The 26934-nt window shown below is 48.7% G+C and overlaps 1 protein-coding gene and 1 long non-coding RNA gene across 3 annotated transcripts in view; one reads left to right on the top strand and one right to left on the bottom strand.

Annotated features, from left to right (window-relative positions):
- Positions 1-196: 196 nt before the first annotated feature.
- RAB7B (RAB7B, member RAS oncogene family) lies at positions 197-25772 on the top strand. Of its 2 annotated transcripts, XR_004433780.1 has the most exons (7): positions 197-428; positions 8975-9043; positions 9576-9702; positions 10425-10640; positions 17429-17554; positions 23576-24580; positions 25244-25760. XR_004433780.1 is itself a non-coding variant. In XM_033196893.1 (6 exons), exons 2-6 carry the CDS (start codon positions 8991-8993, stop codon positions 23651-23653), a joined length of 600 nt encoding a protein of 199 aa, XP_033052784.1. In that variant the 5' UTR covers positions 197-428; positions 8975-8990; the 3' UTR covers positions 23654-25772. The 2 variants fall into 2 exon arrangements, 1 of the variants encoding a protein (XP_033052784.1); XM_033196893.1 differs by having other exon boundaries at positions 23576-25772.
- LOC117074940 overlaps positions 24403-26934 on the bottom strand; it is a 43857-nt gene continuing 41325 nt past the window's right edge. The window contains exon 4 of the long non-coding RNA XR_004433783.1: positions 24403-26495. This is a non-coding gene — a long non-coding RNA (uncharacterized LOC117074940). The remainder of the gene's footprint in view (positions 26496-26934) is intronic.

Raw genomic sequence — 26934 nt, 5'->3', positions numbered from 1 at the left:
AGCAGCAGAAGCAGAAGTTTCTAAAGCCAACCAGAGGCTGTTTATAGAGCCCACAAATGGGGCATGTTACCCTGCAGGCCCCTGACCCACAGCTCCCATCACCATGGGCCAGGGTTCCTATAAATGAAATTCTTTAAGGGCCCAAATCCAGTCAGCCTTTCCATTCCACTCCACCCCCTCCACCCACACAGCTGAGGTCACCCGGCCCAGCCTCTTTTGCAACTTTCCCAAGTCTGTGCACGAGAGGGAGAGGAGGAAAACTCAGAGGGAAGTGGCGTGGCTTCAACAGACTTTTTTTTGGCCCGTCTTTGTCCCAAAGCCTTTTGCTTGGCCCTGCTGAGACCATCGCTCTAAGAAGAGACCAGGAGACTGAGCGAGGACTCCCACCCGCCCTCAGCGCGAAGGCCGAGTGCTGCGCAGCCACAGCTGTAAGTGCCCCGGGAGTTTGTCTCAGTGCTTCTGTCTGCCCCCGCAGCCCTGGGAGTTATTTGGGTGTTTGGGTGGAGGAGTGGAGGCAGGGAATGCAAGGATGAGATTTCCAATCTGGCAGCTTCAGAGTTTAGATCCAGCCCAAAGATCCCACCCTGAAGAAGCTCCCGGGGTGTGGCAGCAAGAAAGGACTTCCCTGCCTGTGCGAAGAGCTGGGGCCCAGCTCGGGGACCCACAGAGGCCATCAGTCCCAGGATGCAGCTGCTGGCCCCGTCAGAAGAGGGCAGCGCTGCTGTCTCAAACCTGCAGGACCTGACAGAAACGAGAGCCCTGGTTGAAAGCAAAACCCTGCTGGCACCCAGAGTCCCCTTGTGACATTGACAGAGTGCCTTCTGGGACGCAACTGTGTTGGCCAGGGTCTCATCAGGGGAAGCTTGGCCCCTGGAGTAGGAAATTGTCCCTCCTGTTCTAAATCATAAATATTTCTCCTTGCCCAGTGCTGCAATGCCAGGGGAGCCAATGACTAGGGTCGGACGGATCTGGGTTCTATACCCAGTTTACCACCAACTAGTTGTTCTTTACCCAGGAATCCACTGGACTTCAGTGGCATTTTGTCAACTGCAAGTGCTCTATAATTGCTAGGTATTATGTATTAATACAAATAATTTATTTGGGCTTACAGATCAATGTCCCACCAAAAAGTTCCCATGGAGATAGTAACTTGTCTATATCTTTAGACCTACACAGTGCTGGGGCTTAGTAAGCACACACTGCCTGTGCCGGACAGATGAACAGATGGATGGATGAGTGGATGGGTGGTTGTTCATGGAAACCTCTAGAATCCCAGCACTGGTCAGGCTCTTTAGTGGGATACAGAGAGGTGTGAGGCACAGCCCTGCCCTCCAGGAATGGACAGTCTACTCGAGGAGACAAGACCCACAAATAACCTAAAGGACAGGAGCACCGAGCCTCCTGAAACCAGGGCTGTAGGTGCTCTTCCCAGAGGGAGCAGGTCTAGACCTGCTAGGGTTGAGGTGGGTGAGGCGGAATTGTGAGCATTACTGGGAGGTAACAAAGCCTTGTGCTCTCTACATAGCCTCTTTTCACAGACAAACTTTGCTTCCACGACTGTAGGTCCCATTATTTTTTAGGGTGGATATGTTTGTCCTTTTCCAAAGTATGGGATCGGAAGGGAAGGTGCTGAAAGTGGACAAGAGCCTGGTAAGATAGTATGATGGGGGCAGGAGACTCTGTCTGCTTCAGAATCCTCACCTGCCCCTGCTCACTAGTCTCCTGTCAGCAGAAGTGATACCCCTCCCAACACACATGGGACAGAAGATTGTGCCTGGTTTCAGGTTGGAGTCAGCGGGGTAAGGAGAGAAAGGAAGTGAGAAGTGAGAGCGAAGGGGGTTCCAATGTTTTTGGAGGGCTGGTCCCAGGCCCAGGGGCTTGGCAACAACTCAGTCCTTCTCACTCCATAGGGGCTGAGCTACCCTGTAGCTTTGGCAACTGGGCAGGACCAGGACTCCAGGCTTGGAAGTGCTGCTAGGCAGAAGGGGAAAGAGTTAGGGACCTCCAGTGGGGAGTGAGTCACTGCAAGTTCTGCTCTGTGTGGACCAGGGCTGGCAGAAGGCAGAGTCTTGCATTTCAATCCTGCTTTTCACTGTTACTTAACTGTAGAGGATGACTCAGCCTGGCCTCTAGGAGGATTCCCTGGTTTGAAGCATCTGAGTCAGCTGAGTGGGTGGGATGAGGCTTAAAATGACAGCTACTGCCAAAGCCCAGCAGAGATGACATGGAAAGGGACTCCAACCACTGTATGAGATCCGCATGTGCCTCCTAGGCGAGCCAGCCTGTGTCACCCCACAAGCCACCCCCACTTCCCACAGACCTGGTCCCAGTCACTCTCTCATTGTTCCTAGTGACACTGGGCCCAAGGACTAGGCTCTTATAAAATAGCAGCCTCAGCAACTCCTACTCTTCTGGGATGGGGTAGGAGAACCTGCAGTAGCAGCACACCCTGAGTGAGCATCCAGGGGAAAGAAGCAGGGAGGAGGTGGGATGCAGGAGTCCAAAGGTAAGGGCGAGGTAACTTACAAGGATCTTGAGCACTTTTTCTGTGGCCCTCAGGAGAAATACTCCTAGGAGCGGGAGGCAGTTCCATGGGGCAGGTCTGGCTCTACCTTTTGTGGATGTGGAAGAGATGACTCAAGCACAGGGTGGTGCTTGGCATCAATGACCTTTGAGGTCCTTGCAGGAGTGTATTGGAGCAGGCTCCATGCTGCTGGCTTGAAGTCAGCCATGGTGTAAGTGCTTACACCTTAGGAAGTGGCAAGCATGACCAACCAGGGCCCTGGCCTCTAGACTCACCCCCTCTCCCAGTTGGCAAACAATTATCTGGATCCTTCCCAACTTGGGTACCCTGCTGTGCTATAAGATCATGACACATGTCACCTGCAGAGGAAGCCACAGCCATGAGTGATGTCCATTTTACCCATGAGGGAACAAATGCCCCAAGGTTCAGTAACCCACCCAGGGTCACAAATGTGTGGAGCCGGGATGAGAATTCTGAGTCCTGAAGTCACGATCACTCCATGGCACCAGACGGCCTCACTCTCTTGCCCACAGAAGGAATTTGTCCTATCTGAAATCACACTCAAATTACTTTGGCCTGCCATCCACACGTCTTTTTAAAGAAATGTTAAGTGATTATTTGATAGTCTTAAATTACAAAAACAACTTAGGCTTGTGTAACAAATTTTAAAGCAAAACATATATAACATAAAACGATAACTCTCAGCCTCTAATCTACCTTTCCCATCTCTCTTATGAATCATTTAATGTATATCTCCCCTTAGCTTTCTGTATCACACCATATAAAACATTCAGTGATTTTCTTTTTTCTTACTTAAAGGCCTCATGTATAGCTTCCCACTTTTTAAAACTGCCCTTGGCCAGGCGTGGTGGCTTACACCTGTAATGCCAATATTTTGAGAGGCCGAGGTGGGATGATCACTTGAAGCCAGGAGTTTGATACCAACTGGGGCTACAAAGCATGATTCCATCTCTACAAAAAATGAAAAATAAAAAATTAGCTGGCCATGGTGGCATACACCTGTAGTCCCAGCTACTTGGGAGGCTGAGGCGAGAGGATCACTTTAGCCCACAAATTTGAGGTGGCAGAGAGCTATGATCACGCCACTGCACTCCAGCCTGGGCAAAAGAATGAGGCCCTGTCTCTAAATAGATACATAAATAAATAAAAAATAAAACTGCCAATTGTTCCAGAGTATTAATGGATCAGACTTTATGTAGAGAGTCTCATACTGATGGACAGTTAGATTACAACAATGCTTTAGCAATCACCTTTGTACAAATATGTGTTTGAGCATATGTGTGAGTATTACTGTAGGACAGATTCCTAGAATGAGAACCTAGGCTGTGTGCATATTAAGTTTTGATATTGTCCAATTGCCTTCCAAAAAGACCATGCTAATTTATACTCTACCAACAATATGCAAGAGTGTTTCCCCAACACACTTGCCAACCCCAAACATTGTCATCAATCTTTTTAAATTTTTGTCACTCTACTGGGTGAAAATAAATGGTATTTTGAAATGTCAATTTCCTTGATAGTAAGGTTGAGTGTGTTTTCAAAGCTTACTAATTCTTTATAAGATTTCAATTGGTAACTTGTTCATGTTCTTTGCCCATTTTTGATAGGTGTGTTGCCTTTTATTATCTATGAGTGCTTTACACATTGTGCATAGCGACCTACTGTTATATGTCTCACATATACCTTCTACCTTCCTTGTCCTGCCCCAGCTTTCCCTTCCTAAGCACACTGCTGGCCTCCCTGCATCAAACCCTCACCCATCCAGCCCCTAGCTCTCTAACAGGGGCACTATGGAGCAGGGCATGTAAGTCTCATTCTAGTTTTACAGACAGTAGAACCCAGTAGTTAAGAGAGCCGGCTCTCGGGTTAGGCCTGGACTCCAATCCCAGCTTCAAACCCCACTCTGACACATGCAGGCTTCCTATCTTTAGGGCTGAACTGCTTAACCACTCTAAGCATCCGTTTCTTCAATGGTAAAACAGAGATAATAATAGTATCAATCTCACAGGCTATCTTCGCGTGCGATAAAATAACTAACGTTTCTTGAGTCCTTAATTTGTGCCAGTAAATGTATAACAATATTCTATGAATATTGTATTCTATGTGTTCAGTGTATTATAATAATGTATAATTTGTTTAACCCTCACAATGCTATTGGGTATTTGTGTATTCACAAAGCCCTCAGCACAGTGCCCACCAAACAAATGTTAGCTTGTAACATGAGATGTACTCCAGCACTGCTGCATGGTCCTGTGACAGCGTGTGAAAGCATTGCCCTCTGCCTAGCATGCTGTGTCTCTGACCCTGTGGTCAGTCCTTACATGTAGCTCCTGTTGGGCAACTCCAGTTCTCTCTACCCCCACTGTACCTCTCTGCCACTTTGGCAGCCTTTCTCTGTCTTCTCCAACTCTCCTAGGGTTTTGTTGAAATTCACCAAATCTGAGCCCAATGCCCTAGATTCCTGTGCACACAGATTCTATGGGTTCAAACTCTGATAATTAGGAGGCATGACACAGGAAAGTCTTCTTAGCATTTTTTGTTTGTTTGTTTGTTTGAAACGGAGTCTCGCTCTGTCACCCAAGCTGGAGTGCAGTAGCGTGATCTCGGCTCACTGCAACCTCTGCCTGCCGGGTTCAAAGGATTCTCCTGCCTCAGCCTCCTAAGTAGCTGGGATTACAGGTGTGTGCCAACAAGCCCAGCTATTTTTTTTTTTGTATTTTTAATAGAGATGCGGTTTCACCATGTTGGCCAGGCTGATCTCGAACTCCTGACCTTGTGATCTGCCCACCTCGGCCTCCCAAAGTGCTGGGATTACAGGCTTGAGCCACCACACCCTGCCTTCTCAGCCTTTGATTCAAAAACTAGCTCTTCCACTTACACCCTGTGCAGGCTTGGGTGAGTTGTGATTACTCAGCTTCTTGGAGCTTGGTTGTACTTGTCTCAGAGGGTGATGGTGAAGATGGCCTGCCCTTGGTAGAATACTTAGCACAGCCCACTGCAGGGGCTCAGCCTGTGCTGCCTCTTCTCCCGCTTTTTCCTGCCTGCCTTTGATTCTGACTTTCTTTCTAAGGCGTTGTGTTGCTTTTTAAAGCTAAGTTAGCATGTTGTATCAGTCTTTAGGAAACAGCTTCCCTTTGCTCCTAGGCCCCTTCCAAAGTGATAACAAATACTTTGAGAGCCATGCTTTTTCAGGGGTTTCTGAACCATTTCTCCTTTGACTGATTTCCCTCATGGACAGCAGCATCCGTTATAAAATGCCAGCCCAGGTTCAAGCCTTGAATTGCCTTCTTCTACATGTTGGAATATAGGAAATGTTTGCTGAGTGAATGAATGAATGAATGAATGAACGAGTCAATGCCAGGATCTTTGGTCAGATATTCACAGTCCATCTTAACCTTGCTTTCTCTCCAGCCTTTCCTTTACACCTTTCACCTCATCCTTCCCTGAAGCAAATCGGCCACTTTCTCCATTCATCTGTTCCCAAGGCTTTGGATATTTCATTCCCTCCCCAACCACATGCTTCATTTCTTCAGGACCTAGTTCTGCTGAATTCTCAAGCACTTTCCCTGTGCCTCTCTTGGGGTGCTGTGTACTTTCTCTCTGGTGCCATCACTCAGCCCCTGTCCTTTCTTCCTTGATGACTCCCTATGGTGAGTTCCTATTTGCTCCATCTCTGTGCTGTTCCCAGTGTCTAGTACAAGACTTTGCATGCAGTATGCATGTAGGCATTTGGAGCATGAATGGATGGACCGTCAAGAAGACCCATTGCTCACCATGCCAACCCAGCACTCTTGGGTTACAGCAGAAGTCCCAGTGCCACCAACTCCAGCTCCTGGGACAAACAGCTCTGAGCAGAGCTTCAAATCACCTTTGGTCCATGATATGGTTTGGCTTTGTCCCCACCCAAAATCTCATCTTGAATTGTAATCTGAATTGTAATTCCCATGTGTTGGGGAAGAGACCTTGTGGGAGGTGATTAGATAATGGGAGTGGTTCCCCCATGCTGTTCTTATAATAGTGAGTGAGTTCTCATAAGATCTGATGGTTGTATAAGGGGCTTTTCCTCACTTTGCTATACACTTCTCTCTCCTGCTGCCATGTAAGGAAGGATGTGCTTGCTTCCCCTTCCACCGTGACTGTAAGTTTCCTGAGGCCTTCCCAGCCACATGGAACCAACTGAACCTCTTTCCTTCATAAATTACCCAGTCTTAGGCAGTTCTTTATAGCACGAGAACAGACTAATACAGTCCATGACATGGTTCATGAAGGGGGCACTAACAATCCTAAATCTCTGGGGTCTTCTCGTTTTAACTTTGTGTCCCAAGCACAACTCTCATGGCCAATGAGGTCCAGCTCCAGCAGATAAAGCATTTTTCACCAAGAAGACATCTTGAGTCTTTGGGGCTTAGCTGGCTCATTCTCCAGTTGGAAAGCCCAGACTCAGAGAGGGGAAGTAACTGGCCCATGGTCACACAGTGGCAAAGTGAGAACCAGAACCAACACCTCAGGATGTCCTATTTACAGCTTTTTTCCAAGTACTAGGGGAAATACAAGCTGGCCAACTTTTGACACCTCATCTGAGCAGAGTCAAATCAAGGTTTACTCAGTAAGCTTAGTGCATCCAAAGACAAACGACCCAGGAGTCCAGGATAGTACATATGCATATGTGCATGAATGGGTGAAATAAAGGGCCAGTTAAGCATGTATCCTACAACAGTTTTGCTTTACCTTGTTAAACACACACACACACACACACACACACACACATACATATACATTTCTCTTATAGGAACAGGACATATTTATTGTAAAAAAAAAAAAGAACGTATTAAAAAGCATAGAGAAAAAAATTAAAATGATGTAATTTCCTACCACCCAGAATTAATAACCTACATTTTTTAATTGACAGATAAAAATCATACACACTTACCATGTACAATATGTTGTTTTGAAATATGCATACATTGTGGAATGGCTAAGTTGAGGTAATTAACATCTGCATTATCTCACATACTTATCTTTTAGTGGTGAGGACAATATAAACTCTAGTAGGAATTTTCAAGAATACAATACATTGTTGTTAACTGTAGTCACCATGCTGTGTAATATATCTCTTGAATTTACTCCTAGCCAACTGAAATATTTTATCCTCTGATCAACATCTCCCCAACTGCCCACCCAGCCCAGCCCCTGGTAACTACTGTTCTACTCTCTACTTCTATGAGTTCAATTTTTTTAGATTCCACATACAAGTGAGATCATATGGTATTTGTCTCTTTGCCTGAGTTATTTCACTTAACATAAGATCCTCCAGGTTTACCCATGGTGTCATAAATTGTAAGTTTTTTTTAAAGCTGAACAGTATCCATTGTGTACATGTACCGCATTTTCTTTCGTTGATGGACACTTAGGTTGATTCCATATCTTGGCTACTATGAACAATGCTGCAGTGAACACGGGAGTGTAGACATACTGATTTCATTTCCTTTGTCTATATATCCTATGGTGGAATTGCTGGAATTTTTAATATATTTCTTTCCACGCCTTTTTCTATACAAGTGGGAACTCATTTAAGTGTTAGGGTGGTATTTTGTGTACGGTTTACCATCTTCTGCTTTCTAATTTAGATTTTAAGGTATCCTAGGATCCTATTTAGATCCTAGGGCACAAGCGTTTTCCCATATTATTGTAATATTCTCAAAAACTCCATTTAATGGCTGCTTAATAGTTCATTGTGTGCTATGGTTTAACCACTACTTTAGTGTTGGATATTTATAAACAGTACAGTGAAGAACATTCTTGAACAAGTCTTTACTCACATTTCAGATAATTTCTTTAGGACAAATTCCTAGAAGTGGAGGGCGGGAACATTTTTAAGGCTCTCAACACTTGCTGCCAATAGCTTTCCAGAAACATGGATGAATTACACCCCTGCCAGCTGCATTAGAGAGGAGCCTTTTGATTCTGCAGTTGCAGCAAGATCTCGGACTGGGGGAGGGGCACTCTTCCACCCAGAGCCTCTGGGCAGTCCTGACAATGGACCCCTTGTCCTGCCCACCCCCATCTCTTCCTCCTGCACGCCCCTCCATCCCTGGCTCCAGGCTGGGCTGTCTGCAAGGCTTGTGTTCAATCCGGTCCTGCCTTCTTGGCACTCCAGGCTGCCTCCAAGAGCTGGGTTGGTAGAGCTGAGGGATGAGAGATTTACCCGTTCTGGAGGGTCACCACCCTTCCAGCTTTGGGGAGGCCCCTAGAGAAAGTGAGGGAGAAGATGTATGAAGATTGCTGAATTATGTGCCTCTTTCGGAAAACCCCACCCGGTCTCCAGGGCAGGAACTTGCCCATTGAAAAGGGGAAAGCAGAGGCCACACTCAGTGACAATGGCTGTAAGGAACACTGGCCAGCATGTGGATGACCTCTGTTTCCTTACAGGCTGTGAAGCCCCTCCATGAATCCCCGGAAGAAGGTGGACCTGAAACTCATAATCGTCGGAGCCATTGGGTAAGCCAAGCTCAGCTCTGGGAGTTGGGAAGCAGCCCCTCACCCAAGGCCAGTGAGACTCCCGGTGTGTTCCCATCTCCCGTAGGTCCCTTTCTGATTCAGGGTGACACCAGCAACAGTATCCCACCCTCCAAAAAGCTTAGTTGGGAGAAAGAAGCTGTATGTAAACAGATGGTTTCTAGTCCTAGATCTGCAGTGACTCTGCAGTAACCAGCTGTGTGAATTAGGCAAGCCATTTAGCATCTATCTGTCCTCCCACGTCCTATACACACAGAAAAAACCTGACCATCACTGTAAGATATTCCACTGTCTCCAGACTACTCTGCTCACTCTGCTTGGCTTCTACTTCTGGAAACCATTTCCTACTCCCTTGCTATTCAAAGTATGGTCCATGGACCACAGAAATTTGAAATTCAGAATCTCAGGGAGAGACAGTGGCAAGAGGGGCCTGGGGAGATTCTGAGAATGGTATGGAAGCATGTGCACGTGTGTTTGCATGTGTGTGTTCACATGTGTCTGGAATTTTCCTCAGTGTGGGAAAGACCTCCCTCCTTCACCAATATGTGCACAAGACGTTTTACGAGGAATACCAGACCACGCTGGGGGCCAGCATTCTCTCCAAGATTATCATATTGGGTGACACAACTTTGAAGCTACAGGTGAGCAACCTTCCTTTTCCCTCTTCAAAGTACATACACTGAAAATCCGCCCCACGCCCCGACAGCCACTCATGTAGCAATGTGCACCAGAGCTAGAAAGGTCTAGAGCAGAAATGGGCAAACTTCAGCTCATGGACCAAATCTGATCCACCTCCTATTTTTGTAAATAAGACTGCACTGGGACACAGCCATACCCATTGATTAATTTATCATGTTATGCACTATAATGGCAGAGTTGAGTAATAATTGGCATACAGAGACAGAATGACCTGCAAAGCCTAAAATATTTACTATCTGCTCCTTATAGAAAAAAAAGCTGATGCCTGATCCAGAAGGAAGGGCATTAATCCAGGAGTTGAGAGTCCCCATGCCTAGTCTCATATTCTCTGGAAAACTTGGCAGGTGATCTTAGGCAAGACATTCCCAAGGTCCAAGTTTCCAAATCTGTCAGATGGGAATAACAATTCCCACCTTGATGACCCAGAGGAAAAATGAGAGGTCGGATGTGAAATTACTCTCAGGATGTTACATGTTACCGCAAAGGTGTTGGAGTGTATGTGTGTGGGAGGGGCAAGATGCCTCGGTGTGAAAGAACCATATGAACTTGTACCAGGGCTTGCTGCTCCCTACCCAGCACAAGAAGCCTTGACATGATGTAACCCAGCTGGGCCACCTTCCAGCCACTCATCACAGTCCCATGGGGCGGCTGCTTTCCCCTCCAGATCTGGGACACTGGCGGTCAGGAGCGGTTCCGCTCCATGGTGTCCACGTTCTACAAAGGCTCCGATGGCTGCATCCTAGCTTTTGATGTCACCGACCTGGAGTCTTTTGAAGCCCTGGATATCTGGCGGGGTGACGTCCTAGCCAAGATTGTCCCCATGGAGCAGTCCTACCCTATGGTGTTGTTGGGGAACAAGATCGATCTGGCAGACCGGAAGGTACTGTTCATTCATTTATTCATTCAACAAATATTATATGAGCATCCACTATGTGCCCAGCACAGCGTTAGGTCCCACACATACAGAGCTGAATCAGGCATAGTCCTTACTTCAGGAATTTCACAGTCTAGTAGTGGATACAGACACTTTAAAAGATAATTATAAAATAAAATTATAATTACGATACAATATGGTAAATGAAATAATAGAGATATACCTTGGGCATTAAGGAACCACAATAAAGGGGCATCTACCCAAGCCTAGAATATAGGACAGGCTTCCTAGAAGAGTTGGGTTCTGGGCTGAATAAACAGCATGATATAAACTGAGAACTAAAGGCAATTTTGTCCAGAGACAGGAAACGGAGGAGTTAAGGCATGAGATGTAGGCAGGAGGCAGGTCTCAGTGGAATTTGAATTAATCTGTAGCACAGGGTTTCTGCCTAGGGTCAAGTTGGAGGTCTGCAGTTATAAATTCTTGGGTATACAAGTATTCTGGGGAAGTAATAATTTTTTTATTAGCTGAACCATATTCCAGACCATCGGGTTAACCGCTTAACAGCTGGTCTGCCCTGTGACTACAGTGACCCCACTTGTGTTTACCATTACAGGGCACTGAGAAGACAGCACTTTTAATCCTTGCCTACTAATGAGGAAAGAATATGGCAGACTGAATTTGTAAAAGATGCTCATGGGCCAAAAGTCCAGATGCCACCAAAAAGAGCTGTTTAAACCAAGTTTCTCTTTTTAGTGTTTCAAATAGGGAAAAGTAATGGGGAACTGGATCATCATGTCTGAACTGCATTTTCACAATGGTTCAAATTGAGAAAAGCAATGGAAATGAGGCATCATTTGGCATGATGAAGTGTGTTTATGCATGGAGAAAGGGAGGGAGGGATGGTGCTTCCAACTGAGCTACCATCTACAGAAGGGAGAGCCTCTGGTTCACAGAGAAAGAAACATTTTTGGTTTGGACATGCTGAGTTTGAGGAGCTTGTACAACTAGTTGGAAATGGCCAGCAGGCTTTGGAATGCATAAGAATGAAATTTCAAAGGAGAAGTATGTGCTAGAAATAGAGATCTAGGAGTCATCTGTTCCGTGGTCACTTCAGGTTGTAAACTCCATGTCAATTCTCTAATTACAAATATCCAGCCTCAGATAATAAGCAAGGTCTTAAGTTCATTCAAAGGCAAGGTGTCTCCATTTTTTCCCCCACTGGGACCAGCTGTGGGTGAGAACCTTGTGGTCTAAGAAAGGGAATAGGTCCTTAGAATCTCACGGCCAAGCTTGATGTCCACACTTCCTCCTCTTATCTGGGATAGCAATTCCAGTTTCAGACCCTGTCAAGAGTAAAGCAGGAAGAGGGAGAAGAGGTCAGGAGAGCAGGGCAATTCTAATTTGACTGGTACTATCATAAGACAGTCTTGGCTGGGCACGGTGGCTCACGCCGGTGATCCCAACACTTTGGGAGGCCGAGGCGGGCAAATCATGAGGTCTGGAGTTTAATATCAGACTGGCCAACGTGGTGAAACCCCGACTCTACTAAAAATACAAAAGATTAGCTGGGCGTGGTGGTGGGTGCCTGTAATCCCAGCTACTTGGGAAGCTGAGGCAGGAGAATCGCTTGAACCAGGGAGGCGGAGGTTGCAGTGAGCCGAGATCGTACCACTGCACTCCAGCCTGGGCAACAATGTGAGACTTTGTCTCAAAAAAAAAAAAAAAAAAAAAAAAAAGAAGACAGTCTCGCACTCTCTGGCCTGACAGGTGTTGCAAGCTCTTTCTTCTGTGGGTCACTTGTGTGGGTCCTTTGGAAGTCTCCACTGGGAGCATTTCACTGTACCTCCCATGACAAGTGTCTTGCATTCTCCTCCCCAACCGCTAGCTTTCAGCATCCCCACCCCATGGGGGTCACCTTTTCCTCCAAGCAGTTTCTAAGTGGGATTTAGCCGGCCCCAGCCTGTTGTGCACTCTCTCTCTCTCTCTTGCTCTCTCTCTCTCTTTGTTGAATCCACATATCCTTCACAAGGTACACACATGCATTCTGGCTCCACTGGGGGACAAGGGTAAGCTGGTGCTCGGTGCAGCCTCTTCTCTCTCTGCCCTCTTGCCTGTTGCCTCAGATATCTCAGGTATGTGTCAGACACCAGTCCACCATGTCTACCAAACTCCAGGGGTTGTACATTAACGACTCTCCTCAACACCATCTTTCAGCTAGAGGTGAGTCCTTACCTGTTCCTCCTCTTGGGAGAAGCAGGGGTAGTTGTACCCACAATATAACTCTCTCCAAGGAAATCCCTCCTAATCCTCATTTTCATGCCTTTTATATCCATGCTGTGGGATTTCAAGTCATCCAAGAGAGTCTTGGTCATGAGCCTTTGGGAATATGTACCCAGGGTGGACTGTCTCCACCTGCTTTATCTCTGACATCTGTCCAGTTGTTGTGCCTCTGCCAAAACTTTCATTTTAACTTCCATCTTGTTTCATGTCTGTAGGGTGGGAGGAGGGAAGCTGGGGGAGTTCAAGACCAAGAGTCAGTGAAATAAGAGGTGCCATCTTCTGTTGAAAGGGAGGAAACCAATACGAGGCTTAAGAACCATGAGGAAGCTTTGCCAGTTACTCTTGGGAGAAGTGGGAGGAGGAGCTACTTAGGGACAAGGACAAGATCTGATGGGTGACACCAAGGACTCCACCGAAGGAGGAGACCATGAGTTTGAGGTGGGGTCTGTGTAGGGTACAAGCCAGGAGCAAGGAACTTTGGACTAGGGCTTTTCCAACCAAGAGAAGAGGAAGGACAGAGCTGTGAGGGCACCAAGAAACCATGAAGGAAAGAAGAGGGACCAGGGAAGGCGGAAGGGCCAGGGCTGGGGTGGCAGAGGCTGGGGAGCAGGGCAGCAGGAGGGAGGGCCTGAGGGGGTTGAGGGAAAGGAGATCAGGGCACAGGAGACCAGGTTTCTTCTTTTACAGAGGTCCTGAGAGGAAGAGGCTAACATGGAGATAATGTGGGCAGCAAAGGATTTCTGAGGCTACCATGAGAGGTGGCCTCTGTGTGTTGAGGGATTAGGAAGCCTCACTAGATGGCAAGTGTTTAGTGAATGAGGGGCATCTGGCAAAGTGAGGAGGGCAGGTGTTGACTTGCGGGAGTAGAGGGGGTCCAATCCAAGCCTCAGGGTTGGGTGAGCTTTGGTGTCCAGAGAGAGGAAGAACAAAGGTTTGAAAGAGGCAGTGAGGCACCAGGCAAGCCAGCCCCCTCTCTGGCATCTGTGATGAGTAAAGTCTGCAAATAGTCCCAGTGGGGAGGGCAAGAGGGGGCGCTTGGGAAGCATGACTCTAGGAAAAGCCAGGGTTCAGCCAGACAGGGAGGTCCCTGGAGAAGATGGAGGAGGGCTGAGGAGAGGATGGAGGAGAGGGGAGCCTGTCTCCCAACAAGGTAGGCCCAGGGAAGGGCTTTGTAGGGAGGTGGACTAGGATAGGGGAAGGGAGGAGGCACTGAGCGATAGTGAAATCAGAACAGGGACGTGGAGAGGAGGAGGTGGGTGGGAGAGAGCGGAAGGACTTTAATTCTGAGACCTGGGACTATAAAGCCCCAAGAGGGGAGGCTGGGAAGTGCCAGCCTTCAAATGTCTTTACTCTGCACAAACCTAGCAACGGCTCTGCCTTCCCCTGGCCAGGTGTTGACATGGAGAAGGAGCCAAGAGGTACGTTCTTGTGGGGCGCCTTCTCCTCGGAGCCCGTCCCGCATATGCGGGCTCACACCCGCCCACCTGGTCCATATGCCTCCATTACCTCCTCTGCGGGGCGGAGACCAGAACACAGATTTCCTGAGACTGAGTAATAATGGGAAGGATGTGATTTCCATAATGGAAATAATGGAACGAGGAAATGATCCTCCTTATTATTATCTCCAAGGGACAGCTGGCAAAATACAGCAGCTTCTCCTATCTAATAAGAAGAAAATGAGTATTTAAAAATGTACTGCAGTTTGGTCCAGTGGCTCACGTCTGTAATCCCAACACTTTGGAGGACCAAAGTTGGGGGATAGCTTGAGCTCAGAGTTCGAGACCATCCTGGGCAACATGTCGAGACCCCATCATCTCCACACACAAAAAAATTTTTTTTTAATTAGCTGAGTGTGGTGTCACACCTGTATTCTGAGCTACTCAGGAGGCTGAGCTGGGAGGATCTCTTGAGCACAGGAGGAAGAGGCTGCAGTCAGCTAAGATCACACCACTGCACTCCAGCCTGGGCGACAGAGCAAGACACTGTCAAAAAAAAAAACAAACAAAAAAAAGCCGCACACACACACACACATCATATATACACACATATACATGCATAAATATACACACACATATTTATAATATATATATAGCCAGTTTAGGAAGGTGAGAAAGTTCTGAAGATGAATAGTGGGGAATGTACAGTGTGAATACAATATGAATGTACTGAATACCCATGAACTGTATGCTTAAAAATGGTTACGATGAGTCAGGTACATTTTATCTGTAATCCCAGCACTATGGGAGGCTGAGGTGGGAGAATCGCTTGAGGTCAGGAGTTCAAGACCAACCTGGGCAGCATAGCGAGACCCCCCCATCTCCAAAAACAAAACAAAACAAAAATGCAAAAAAAAAGTGTTTCATTTAAAAATAGTAAATTTTACTAGGTATATTTACCACAATAAAAACAGGCATATATAGCCAGAATAATTTTAAAGAAATTACTGATTTAGCGTAAAAAAAAAAAAATCTCTGCTCCTTCTACAGAAGGTAATAGGGAAAAAAATAGTTTGTTAGAAAGAACAGCTTTGCTGGCATCTGTGCTACCAGGAATTTATTCACTGGGGCACGAATTATTTGCTCTGTGCTCAGGTGGGTAATTTCTGATTTACCAGTGATTCCGTAGACTTAAGATCATGCTTTCGAAAAATATCCTTTGTTATTTTTAGTGATGGTTTAATGGTTTAGTAATTAGTATTTGACATGCTAATTTTAGCACTTGTATGATCGATTATTTTAAATGCACATGAGATGGAAAAGCATCATAAATAAAATGACGCCAGTTGGACTAATTTTCTCAAATGTTTGGCTTCCAATGAACAAGCAAAATTGTAACCAGAAAAGTGAAATGTCAATAGTATATTGTTGACCAAAAGCAACATTAATGCAAGCAATACTTGCAGAATTGTCATACTTCCCAAGTCCCCAGCTATCACACCCTGAGCTTATTTTCAGAGTCAGAGCCTAAATTATAAATAACTTTCATTTTATAAATAAAAGATGAGACAATTTAAAAAATCATGCAACTGTCTCTGGGATTGGAAGAGAAAAGTGAAAAATACTGTCTGGGTAGCTTTCTTTCCAGGCCAGCTTTCTGAGGTTGGGGTGGGTAGGAGGGGGAGATATAAAAAGAATGTTAATTTGCAACATAATCACAATGATATTTCGGAGTCTGTATGCAATCATTCGAAACCAAACAGAGAGCAGGGAGAAATGAGATTAAAAAGTCTGTCATAACCGGGCACTTGGGTAGATCTGGTCATGGTAAGTCAGAGGAAAGGGTCAGCTGAGATCAGCTGGGACTTTTTATCCCAGCAAGACAGACATTCCCAGGACCTGCAGGAGCCACAGAGGCAATGAAACAGGGGCAGTGTTTGATCTGCCTCGGCCTGCACTGTGTTCTGAGAGAGGGGTGGAATGGGCCTTTCTCCATGAGAAAGACCTTGGCTCCCCTGAATAAATTGAAATGATGATTATAAAGTACCAGGCTCAGCAAATGCTCAATATGTGGTCATTTCCCCTTCCCCAAATAATCAGACATCAAACTCGGCGTACCAATTGTCTTTGGAAGTAACCCAGAGGGCTTCCAGAGCATTTCCAGGCCAGCATCACAAATTGAACACCGTTTGCACTTGAGTGGAGATGTAGTCATTCAGCCTGTGCCTAGTGGCTCGCATATGCCAGGCCAAGAGCTGAGTTCCTGACCCTGAGCTCCCAGAGGAAGACAGAAAAGGAGAGGCATGGTTCTTATGCAGTGCCCTGTAGAGGGCAACTCAGATGTCAGGGGGAGCACTGAGCTGGGGCCGCATCCAAGCTCTGCCTTCTCTCAGCTGTGTGATCTGGGGCAAGTTGCTGAACCTCTCTGAGCCTCAGTGTTTTTGTCTATAAAGTGGAACTGACAATGCCCATCTCACAAGGTTATGGAGAGGATGAAATGGGTTCATACGTGATAAAGTGACGTTTAACACAGTGCCTTGGCCCATAGTAGGAGCTTATTCATTGTTCCTAGGACCCTACCCTGGGGGAAGCAGGGTCAGCCGAGACCCGAGTCTCTGCCCAGCAATAGGCCTCCTGAGTGTGAGCCTCCTTAGCTGGGCTGGAGAAGAAAGTCCTCAGTTCCAGCCCTTCCTGGTTGGTGTCTCTCATGCGCAGCTCCCTTTGAAGGGACTGACAAAGGAGGCAATGGTGGAAGAAGCTCTTAGTTTAGGCCTTAGGAAGGCAGCAAAGTGCAGTGGGCTGTAATTCCACCAGGCCTGTGTTCAAATCCTGCTCAACCTCACAAACTCTGGGCAAGTTTTTTTTTTCTCCAGGCCTCCGTTTTTTCATCTATGAAATGGAGCTAACAGTGCCCACCTCCTACATTTATACTTAAAGTTGTAGACACTTGGGAGGTTCTCAATAAATGGGAGTGGTGGTGGCCCTGCTGGGGATGGTGAGGATGTGATGGTGGCAATGGTGGTGATGGTGATGATGATAATACAGGAACCATGCTTATTTCTTCCCCTCATTCAGGTACCCCAGGAAGTAGCTCAAGGCTGGTGTAAAGAGAAAGATATTCCTTACTTTGAAGTCAGTGCCAAGAATGACATCAATGTGGTGCAAGCCTTTGAGATGCTGGCCAGTCGGGCTCTGTTGAGGGTGAGTGGCTGTGGTGGCGAGACCTGCCAAGACCGCCCCCTGGATTGGGGAGGGTCTCAGGTGCTTCCAGAGAAGAACATCTGGGGTACGGGCAGGGTTGTGGGTGGGACGGGATTGCTCATCGTCTCAGTTAATTAGCTATGGAATGGGTTCAGCAGCACTCCAGTTCTGGAACCGCAGAATGCCAGCGGTAGAAAGCTACCTTAGAGCGTGCAGTCAGCGGTCTGTCAATCCAGCTAGCTAACCAAATCCCTTGTGGAGTATCTAAAAACTCCAGTCCTGTACCTCAGCCCTGGAGATCCGAACTGAGGAAGGGTTTGAGAAGTGATGGTCTAGTCCAATCTTCATTGGCAGGAGGTGCCAGGCATTCACCCAAGTGAAATATCAAACCTGCAGGAGTTGCTGACATCTTCCGATCCAAAAGATGAATAGACGTAGACCCCTAGGTATGAAGGTTCGTCAAGAATGTGTAGAGTGTGTGGCAGGCACTGTGCAGGCCCCGGGACCCTCTGTCTGAAGAGGCAGGCAGATAGGCCCCTAAGTGATTGTAATACAGTGTGGCATGGTGGGACAGGACTTGGGGTAGGGCCTAGAGGAGGGGCACACAGACAGCCCATGCCACAGGGCAGGGGAGGGGGTGGGGAGGAGGGAAAGTGAAGAAGGGATTGGGAGAAGGGAGCAGTTTAGGCTGATGACCAGGTTCCCAGCTTGGCAAATGAAGGGACAATGGATTAGTGATTCCATGAGCCAAGCAAGACAGGGAACAAAGGAGAAAGCAGGGGCTTCATGAGAGAAACGAGTAATGACGTCCATGTGAGCACATTGCATTCAGGGTTCCTTGAGACACCAGGTGAAAACGTCTGAATTCTGCAGGGAGGTGGGGAAGACCACGGAAGGCCGCCTGGAAGCAGTGGCGTGGTTTTAATGTCAGTCTGGTGTGGAGTTTGGAAGCCCTGGGATTGGCAGGGGGAGGGGCTCAGCTTGTGTCATCGTTCTGCCACATCTCATCAACATGGGCTTCTTAGGAGAGGGGAAAGGATCATCGCAGCCATGGTTCTGAATTGAGGAAATGGGCAAACAAAGGTAGGGGACTGGAGGCTTCCCCTAAGTGGAAGCCTCCACGGCCCCCATGGGATGCCTTCTGCAGCGGCTCTGGAAAGCTCTCCAGGCCCAGTGAGGGGTTGTCCCAGACAGAGAGAGGCAGCAGCTACCTCTAGCGGCTGCTCAGGGAGAAGATCCCAGCTAGGCATCCTCAGGCTTCAGAGCCCTGATCTTAGGGTTCCCCTGACCCTCACTGGCTCCTCTGCTTCCCCTCCAGCCCTCACTGTCTCGGGAAAGGGAAAGCAGCAAGGTGTCCATCTGTTAGTGCTTGGTCAAGAAGTGGGTGGTGTAGGCTGCTCCTGAAGCACAGGTGTGCCTGCTCTTGCCGTCCTCCTGGATCGCTGAGGAATGCTGTTTGCCCTTGGTGGTGATAATGATCAATAATCCTCCACAAGCACAGTGCAGCGACTGCCAAATGCTTAGTCATCAGTTAGCGTCCATCAGCCCACAGCCCGTGTCTGTGCCTGGTTAGCACCTGTGCTATCTGGGGAGGGAGTATCCTTTCTTCTTCAAATGATGTCCTTCCTACTGTATTGTGGGTAAATTAGGACCTTCTGACTCTGTCGCTGTTATGACGTGGTGCTGTTTAGTAGACAGTGGCTTGTCTGCTTGTTGTTGTTTTTAAACACCCTTTCTTGGCAAAAGATTAAATGGGTAGAATCCATGTCAGTCCCCCATGTTTACGGGGCATGTGCACTGATCTGAAGTCTGGAAGTCACGGGTGTGGCACCTGCGGTCAGACTGACCTGGATTTGAATCCTGCCCTGGTGCTCTCAAGTGGACCCCTTGGCAAGACATATGACTATTCTGAGCTTCCATTTCCTCTCTATAAAACGAAAATAATTTGAGTCCATAAATATCCATTGAGTTGTCAGGCTAGACCTGGAGATACAACCCTTAGTGCCCTTGAGGTCAGTAGAGTGAGATATCCATAAGTGACTGTCCCGGAGTGACGTGAGTGCTGTGGGGGGTGTGATTAAGGTGAGAAGGTGACTCCCAGGCAGCTGGTGGCAAGGATGAGTGAGGATGCCTGCTCGGAGAAGTGACATGTCAGAAGGTTTGGAAGGCAATTCACAGTTTGCAGGTGGAGATGGTAGGCCATGGTGGGTGTAAGCTGGAGGGGAAGAAGGGCAGAGAGAAGGCCAAGGCCAGAGACCCAGGCATGAGTTCATGGGGCTTCCAGGAGACACCTACTGTGGGTCTTGTTGGCCAGAAGAAGAAACCTGGCGTGGAGGAATGTCAGAGCATGGGGACAGAGTTCGTGATGAAGCCAGCAAGGCCACCAAGGCCTGGTGAAGCCTGACCAGGAGTTCAGACGCCATACCACAGGCCCACGCCTTCCACATGGCACTGCTAGGCCACCCAGGGTACTCAGGAGCTCACCCAGGACCTTGAAACCCAACAGGGCACGACTTTCTGCAGTGTCTTTTTTGCTTAGAAATTTGAAGGAGAAACATTTTCACATAAAAACAAACACACTTAACTCGGCATAGAATGTAAAATTCACATCGATTCTTAAGATGAAACAGAAGTTTACAAATACAGATTTTGAAGTCAAAGAAAAGTTTTCAAAGGCATTCCTATAAGGAACTTCCCTTCCTTCCCAGGGAGATTGTGGGTTCATTTGCTCCAGCCCAGGGTGTTTTGAGAGGAGGATGTGGGAGGTGCTTCTACAATAAGGAGCGAGCCCCCAACTGGGGTGGGGCTCTGAAGTTGGAACGATCTGGCTTTATACTTAGCTCTACGTCTCACTGTGCGTCCCTGAGCAAGTCGTGCAGCCTCCCTAAGCCACCACTTCCCTAACTTTAAAGTACAAATAATAATATCTTCCCCATGAGGTTATTGTGAGGGTTAAATAAAATACTATTGTAGTGCAGAGAGGGCATTACCTGCTGTTTTAAAATGGAGCTGTGTCACAGAGTTTTCAGCAGGGGAGCTTCGTGCTGCCAAAAGGATGGGCTCCATGGGTGGTGATGAAGAGGCTACTGTGATAGTCCAGGCGTGAGAGGATAGAGCTGGCAAGGTGAGGGTGAATTAAAGAGACTTTGGAGGTAGAAACGTCAGGAGCTGATGATGGTCAGATGCAGGGAGAAAGGAACAGGAGCAGTTTAGGCTGATGACCAGGTTTCTAGCTTGGCAAATGAAGGGACAATGGACTAGTGATTCCATGAGCCAAACAAGACAGAGAACAAAGGAGAAAGCAGGGGCTTCATGAGAGAAAGGGGTAATGACATCCACATGAGCATATTGAATTCAAGGTTCCTCAAGACACCAGGTGGAAACGTCTGAGTTCTGCAAATGAGCCTTGTAGTAAAAAGAGCAATATGTGAGGCACCTGCTGAGAGCAGAGTCGGTGTTCAGTTAACATACTGAAAGAGACCAGAGTAGCTGTTCAATTAACATTCTGAAAGAGACCGGAGTAGGTGTTCAGTTAACATTCTGAAAGGAAAGAGGGTAGGTAGGTTACTTTAGTAACAAATTTAGCCACATTCAAGGGTTAGGGTATTCAGTTATTACAAAATATGATGAAGGATGCCCTAATAATTAAAGAAGAGATACCCACCGGCTTTGAAAGATGTGGGGTGGTGACGTTTTGCTCCTAGAAAGTTAGCAATGCCAGCCGGGCATGGTGGCTCACACCCGTAATCTCAGCATTTTGAGATTACATCTGCCAAGGCAGATGGATCGTTTGAGCCCGTGAGTTTGAGACCAGCCTGGTTGAAACTCCATCTCTACTAAAAATATAAAAAACTAGCCGGGCATGGTGGCACGTGCCTGTAGTCGCAGCTACTTGGGAGGCTGAGGTGGGAGGATCACTTGAGCCCAGGAAGTCAGGCTACTGTGAGCCATGATTATGCCACTGCACTCCAGCCTGGGCCATAGGAGTGAGACCCTGTCAAAGAAAGGAGGAAAGGGGAAGGGGAAAGGGAAGGGAGAGGGGAAGGGGAAGGGAGAGGGGAAGGGGAAGGGGAAGGGGAAAGGGAAGGAAGGGGAAGGGGAAAGGGGAAGGGGAAGGAAAAGGAAGGGGAGGGGGAGAGGAAGGGGAGGGGGAGGGGAAGGGGAGGGGGAGGAAAAGTTAGCATTACCATCCCTGCTGGGGCTTGTCAGGCCCAGCTCCAGTAGCATGAGATATTGCCTAGAGGCCCAGTTCTTTTGGGGTTAATTGGAAAAAGACAGAATCACCACATCCAGTGGAGGGAAGCGGGCTGGCTGGTGGCTGCTCGGTGAATCACAGCAGCTTTACACGGTCCTCAGGATGCAGGACTTAAGGCAAAGCCACTGGGCCACTGGGGGGGACAGGGACAGACTCCCACAGTCACACCCCCACTGAAATGCTGCAAGCATTGGAATAGCATTTTATTACTTGCACAGTTAGATTCATAAGTTGTCAAGAGGCCTGGGGCCTGGAGAACAGAATGACATAGAAACCTAATTATGGCCTGGAGGTTTTGCAGAAGATCTGAGGCACAAGATGCTGCCATTGTCAGTGAAAATGATGTCGTTAATGCAAAGAGCTCAATGGTGACTTGGACCTGGGGAGGGTGCGGATGTTATTAGGGCAACACTGGCATGAAAACCTCAGGCTTTGCCCATGCAACAAATGAGGACGTCTCTCACACCTACCCCAGACGGCACTTGCTCTGCTGGTCCCAAGATCCTACCAGGGTGGAGTGAGAGATGGGGGATCCCCAAGAAATCAACTTTGTGACGAAGGACTGGGCCCCAGGTTCAGCATCACGAGCTCTGTGCCATCGGGTTAAATTACTGCTCAGTCTGGGGATGGCAGGGAGTGATGAGGTGTCAAGGGATCTTCTTATGTATGTGGGGGGCCCGGCATCATCAAGGTGCAGGAGGCAGGGCTGGACACCACCTCCTGAGGTCCAGGGTCACGAGCATTCACCAGCTGGGTGTCTGGCCTGAGCCTGGGAGCTGCCAGGGAGATAAAATCAGAGAGGAGGAGGCAGCACCCCTGTCGCTGGAAGTTGCCTCCCTGAGAAGGACACTTGAGATGGACTGCCAGGGACAGTTTTGCGTGACACACAGGAGGCTCCGCCCCTGCTCAGGTCCACGCCAATGTAGCACAAACCCCCTTCCACACAGAGTGAATGCTCATCACTCACCCGAGGCCCACAGTACTGGCTGTGGGAGGAACATGAAGGAGATTGAGCTCGGTGACTAGCGGAGGCCATAGCAGCGTGAAGAGATGGGATTCCTTGAAGAAGAAACCCTTCAGCCTGAGGAACCCATCTGCTTAAAGAAGGGCCTCCTCCATATCACCCCAACCCCTAAACTGGGTCAGGGGGCAGGCTCTTGGTGAGCAGTGAAGCCAGGTGGAAAGGCAGAAGCTTGGCAGACTGAGAAGGGGCTTCCTCTGAACCCTTGTTGGGACAAGAGAGGCTGGAGAAGCAAAAGGGCCCAGGATGAACATTGAGTCCATTTTAGGGAGGGCTCCCTGGACGCAGCCAGGACAGAGGACTGACTGGGTGTTTCCAGGCACGAGTAGGGGAAGCTGGGAGATGGGCAGAGTGAAAAGGAGGTCGCGGGTATTGGAATATTTGCGGGAAGAGGTCTCCAGGAGAAATGAGGAGTGGCCATCACCTCTCTGCCTGAGCCCAAATGACACCTCAGCTGTCCCCTCTGGAGAATGGAAAATTACAGGACACTGCTGGAGGTCAGGAGACTTGGGCCGCTGATTCAGACACTGACCTGCTCTGGGCTCCTGGGAAGAGGCTGGAGGGGGAACACAGGGAAGAGGGAGGGTGGGGAACACCAGTGGCTTCCCTGTCTGGGCCTCAGTTTCCCAGAAGTACAATGGGGAGGAAACAAGAGCCCAGGCTCTGAGGCCCATTAAGAAATGAAGGGTGGGCGGTGCTCTCTGCACCTCAGGACATGAATGCTGGCCTCTCTTTCCTTCCCCAGTACCAGAGCATCTTTGAGAATCACCTCACAGAATCCATCAAACTCTCACCAGACCAGTCAAGGAGCAGATGCTGCTGACCTCCGGACGCCTGCTCTGGACGCCCAGAAACAGAGCCTACCCCAGGCCTGGTCATCCCAGGCTTGAGAACAGATAACCATCACCCTCCAGCCCCACTGCCTGCCCAAGCACAGCGCAGGGGACCTAGGCTCTGCGTCAGAGCCCTTGACCCGGTGCTGGGCCCAGAGTCAGAGGGCAGCCCCTGGCTCAGGCTGAGTATAGTGACAGAGTCTGGGTGAAGCCCGGAATGTCACAGCCAAACCCTGGCCCTGCAGAAGTCACAGTTTCCACCGTGGCTCCACCTTTCCCCACCCGTCTACCCTCAAACACTCCCGCTCCAGAACATGTATCTCCGCAGACCAGCCACTGACTGGAGTCTGGTTACATCCTCCTGTGGACAGACCTTCCTCACCCCGTCCCACCTCACACCCCTCAGCCACAGGCAAAGCTTTGGACGATGGCACAGCTCAGCCTCCTTCAACAAGCAGACTAAGGAGTAAAGCTCTGGACCCCACTTGCTGGGCCTGCCTCACCTCCTGGCAGAAGCTCTCGTGCCTGAGACCCCGTCTGCTCCCTCCAGGGTAGAGGACTGAAGGAGCACAGGAGGAGGCACAAGGGGCCCTGGCTCATTCCTCCTTGCTGGGTGCTCAGGCAACTCACATAAATCTCTGAGTCTTGATTTGTTTGTCTGTCCTGTGGGGGTGATATTTGCCTTGCCTGTATCACAGTGCGGTTTTGAGACCAGAAGCTGTGCTTAAATCTAGTGGCTGTTGTCCATATGCATTTATTTACCTCTTTGACAAGTATTTTTGCGTATCTACTATGTACAATGCATTGAAGTCCAGTGACAAACAAAACAGACAGGGACCCTGCCCTCCTGGAACGGACATCTGGTGAGGGAGAGAGGCAATGGATGCAGACTCTAGACAGATACTTCCAAATAGCAGGTAAGTGCTATAAACAAAGGGAAACAGGGTAATGGGATAGAGTGGCAGGGGCTGGGATGAGTTGCTATTTTAGACAAAGTGGTCCAGGAGGGCTTCCCTGAGGAGGTGGCATTTGGTCTGACGGCTAGAGAATGAGAAGGCAGCTGTCACCTGAGAGCTGGAGAAAGAACATTCCAGGGAGAGGGAGCATCAAGGCCCAAGGCCCTGAGGCAAGAACAAGCTTGTCATTTTCCAGGAACAGTGAAAGGACATCCGTTGACCTAAGACTCAAAGCTACTGTCCCTAAGACAAAGCAAGGACGACCCAGTTCCCTTAGGAGGCTCCTTGATGCTCTGCTGCCTGGCCACCAGAGGGCAGCAGTGCTCCTTCTCTTCCAGGCTGAACAGAAAGTGGGTGCTCATGAACGCTTTAGGAGCTGGGGTTTTGTCCTTCAGATGCTCAAAGTTTGTTCACGGGCTTGGGGGCATGTTCAGCCCTTTGGGATCTGTGAGGCAGAGAATTCCAATTTCTTAAGCCTAGTAAGAAATGAGCAAAAACTTCAACATACATGACTCAGGCAAGAAATCAGCATCTGTGGTAAATGCTAGAATGAGATGCAAGAAAACTCATGGAGTGTCCATGCCCGCAGATTCTAAGGCTGGAATCTTTTTCTTTCGGCTCCAGGCAGCACAGACAGGGCCCAGCCTAGAGAGGGTGGGCAAGATGTCCTCTCAGGGTCTTCAGTGGCCAAGTCCATGCCCACCGCAGAATCTTTCTTCTACCCAGAAGTATCCTTTCCTGAGTTCCAAGCAGAGCTGGGGATGTTAGCCTATGACTGTCATCTGACTTGGAAGGTACACCTAGGGGTCAGGGGGAGATCAGCAGGGGAGTTTGGGAGCCGATTCTCCCAACACCTGGCTCTGGAGTGTGAACTGGCTCATTCTGGACACCAGTATGGAGCCAGTACAGGAACGGGGGTGCGGGGGGGGGGGCGCGGCCTAGAGCACAAGCTCTATCTGTGTCCTTCAGAAGTCCCGGGGAAAAATGATGCGCCCTCATGGGAATGGCATTTTGCACATCACACAGGCTGTCCTGGGAGTCAGGCAGACTGGATTGTCAAGTGTGGTGTGTATATAGCAGCTTGTGCACTGCAGTGGACATGTGGACCATTTCTAAAGGTCACAATAAATAATAAATGTGTCCTTTGTTTTTATCTTTTGTGCTACTTAGATTTTATAGTTATAAAAATACATCTACATGGTTTGACATGAAAAAGATACTAAAAGGCAGACAACTAAAAGTGAACTGAGACTGGCTACATAATTTACAGAACCCAGGGCAAGATGGAGATGCCAGGTCTCTTGTTCAGACATTATTAAGAGTCTCAAGACAGCAACAACAGAGCCTTCAATCAAGGATGGGCCCCGCTGAGGGCAGGTCACTCATTCATGAAATCAATCCTTAGCAAACAATGAATCTCAGACACACTGCAGCTAGAATGGAAAAGATTCTGAGTCTGCAAGAGCCAGAGCCACGCTGAGATTCAACGCGAGTTCCAAACCACACATTTTGCACCTTCTTCAGACTCAGGAGCCAGGACAGAATGTTCCAAACGTAGGGTGGGGATTGCAGGTGCTAACAACCCACAGCCTCCATTCTGTCACAACCAGCGGACACCTCAACCCATCCCCCAAGCAGAGGGAACTGAGCCAACAATCAGGGCCACACAGAGGCCCTCCCTGTGCACCACCCCCACCCCACTCCCACCCTGCTCCCAAGTCTGGGACTAGCCCTCGGTGCCCACCCCAGCAGGTATAGGGATTGGCAGAGGAAGGCAGCATCTGGGGGCTGTGACTTCAGTCCGGGACAAGTGGCACCCACTGGAGCCTGGATGGGGGTGTACAGGCAGCACTCCTGGAGTCCTTCATTCCCATCCCTGTAAAGAAGAGGGCCAGGATGAATAAGACCACCCTGTGTCCAGCACAGCCCCTCTCTGAGGCACAGCTCCAGGCTGCCACTGAACAACAGAGGTAATCCAGGCCAGGGCTCTGGGTGGCACACGCCCTTGCGGCTTGGGAAAAAACAAAACCAAATCTTATCACCAAATAAACCTGGGCTGGGCCTGGATGGGTGCCAAACCGCCCATGGGGATTTTGGGAAATGCTGACTGTTCCTGCCATTTGCTCCCACTCAACAGAAGTCCCCAACCCTCACTGTGTGAGTCCACCAGCCACAGGCAATACCTCAAGCAGGTCCCTGCAAGGTCAGGCGCCAGGCGGCACCCATGGTGTGGGAGTCCTGGGACTGCACAGTCCAATGGGGTCCGCAAAACAGTCACACAGGCAGTGACACTGGACTGGCTGAGAGGTGTGTGG

This window comes from Trachypithecus francoisi, unplaced genomic scaffold (assembly GCF_009764315.1).
Source record: "Trachypithecus francoisi isolate TF-2019V2 unplaced genomic scaffold, Tfra_2.0 Lachesis_group5, whole genome shotgun sequence".
Classification (NCBI taxonomy): domain Eukaryota; kingdom Metazoa; phylum Chordata; class Mammalia; order Primates; family Cercopithecidae; genus Trachypithecus; species Trachypithecus francoisi.
Note: the sequence above shows the minus strand (reverse complement) of the source record. Positions and strands in the feature narration are given on the sequence as shown.

Bases quoted from the DNA above. Each gene is read 5' to 3' on its own strand.
- RAB7B (XM_033196893.1), top strand. From the start codon at position 8,991: ATGAATCCCCGGAAGAAGGTGGACCTGAAACTCATAATCGTCGGAGCC. The intron at 10,641-17,428 runs GTACTGTTCATT...CCCCTCATTCAG, and splicing joins TCGATCTGGCAGACCGGAAG to GTACCCCAGGAAGTAGCTCA. The intron at 17,555-23,575 runs GTGAGTGGCTGT...TTCCTTCCCCAG, and splicing joins CCAGTCGGGCTCTGTTGAGG to TACCAGAGCATCTTTGAGAA.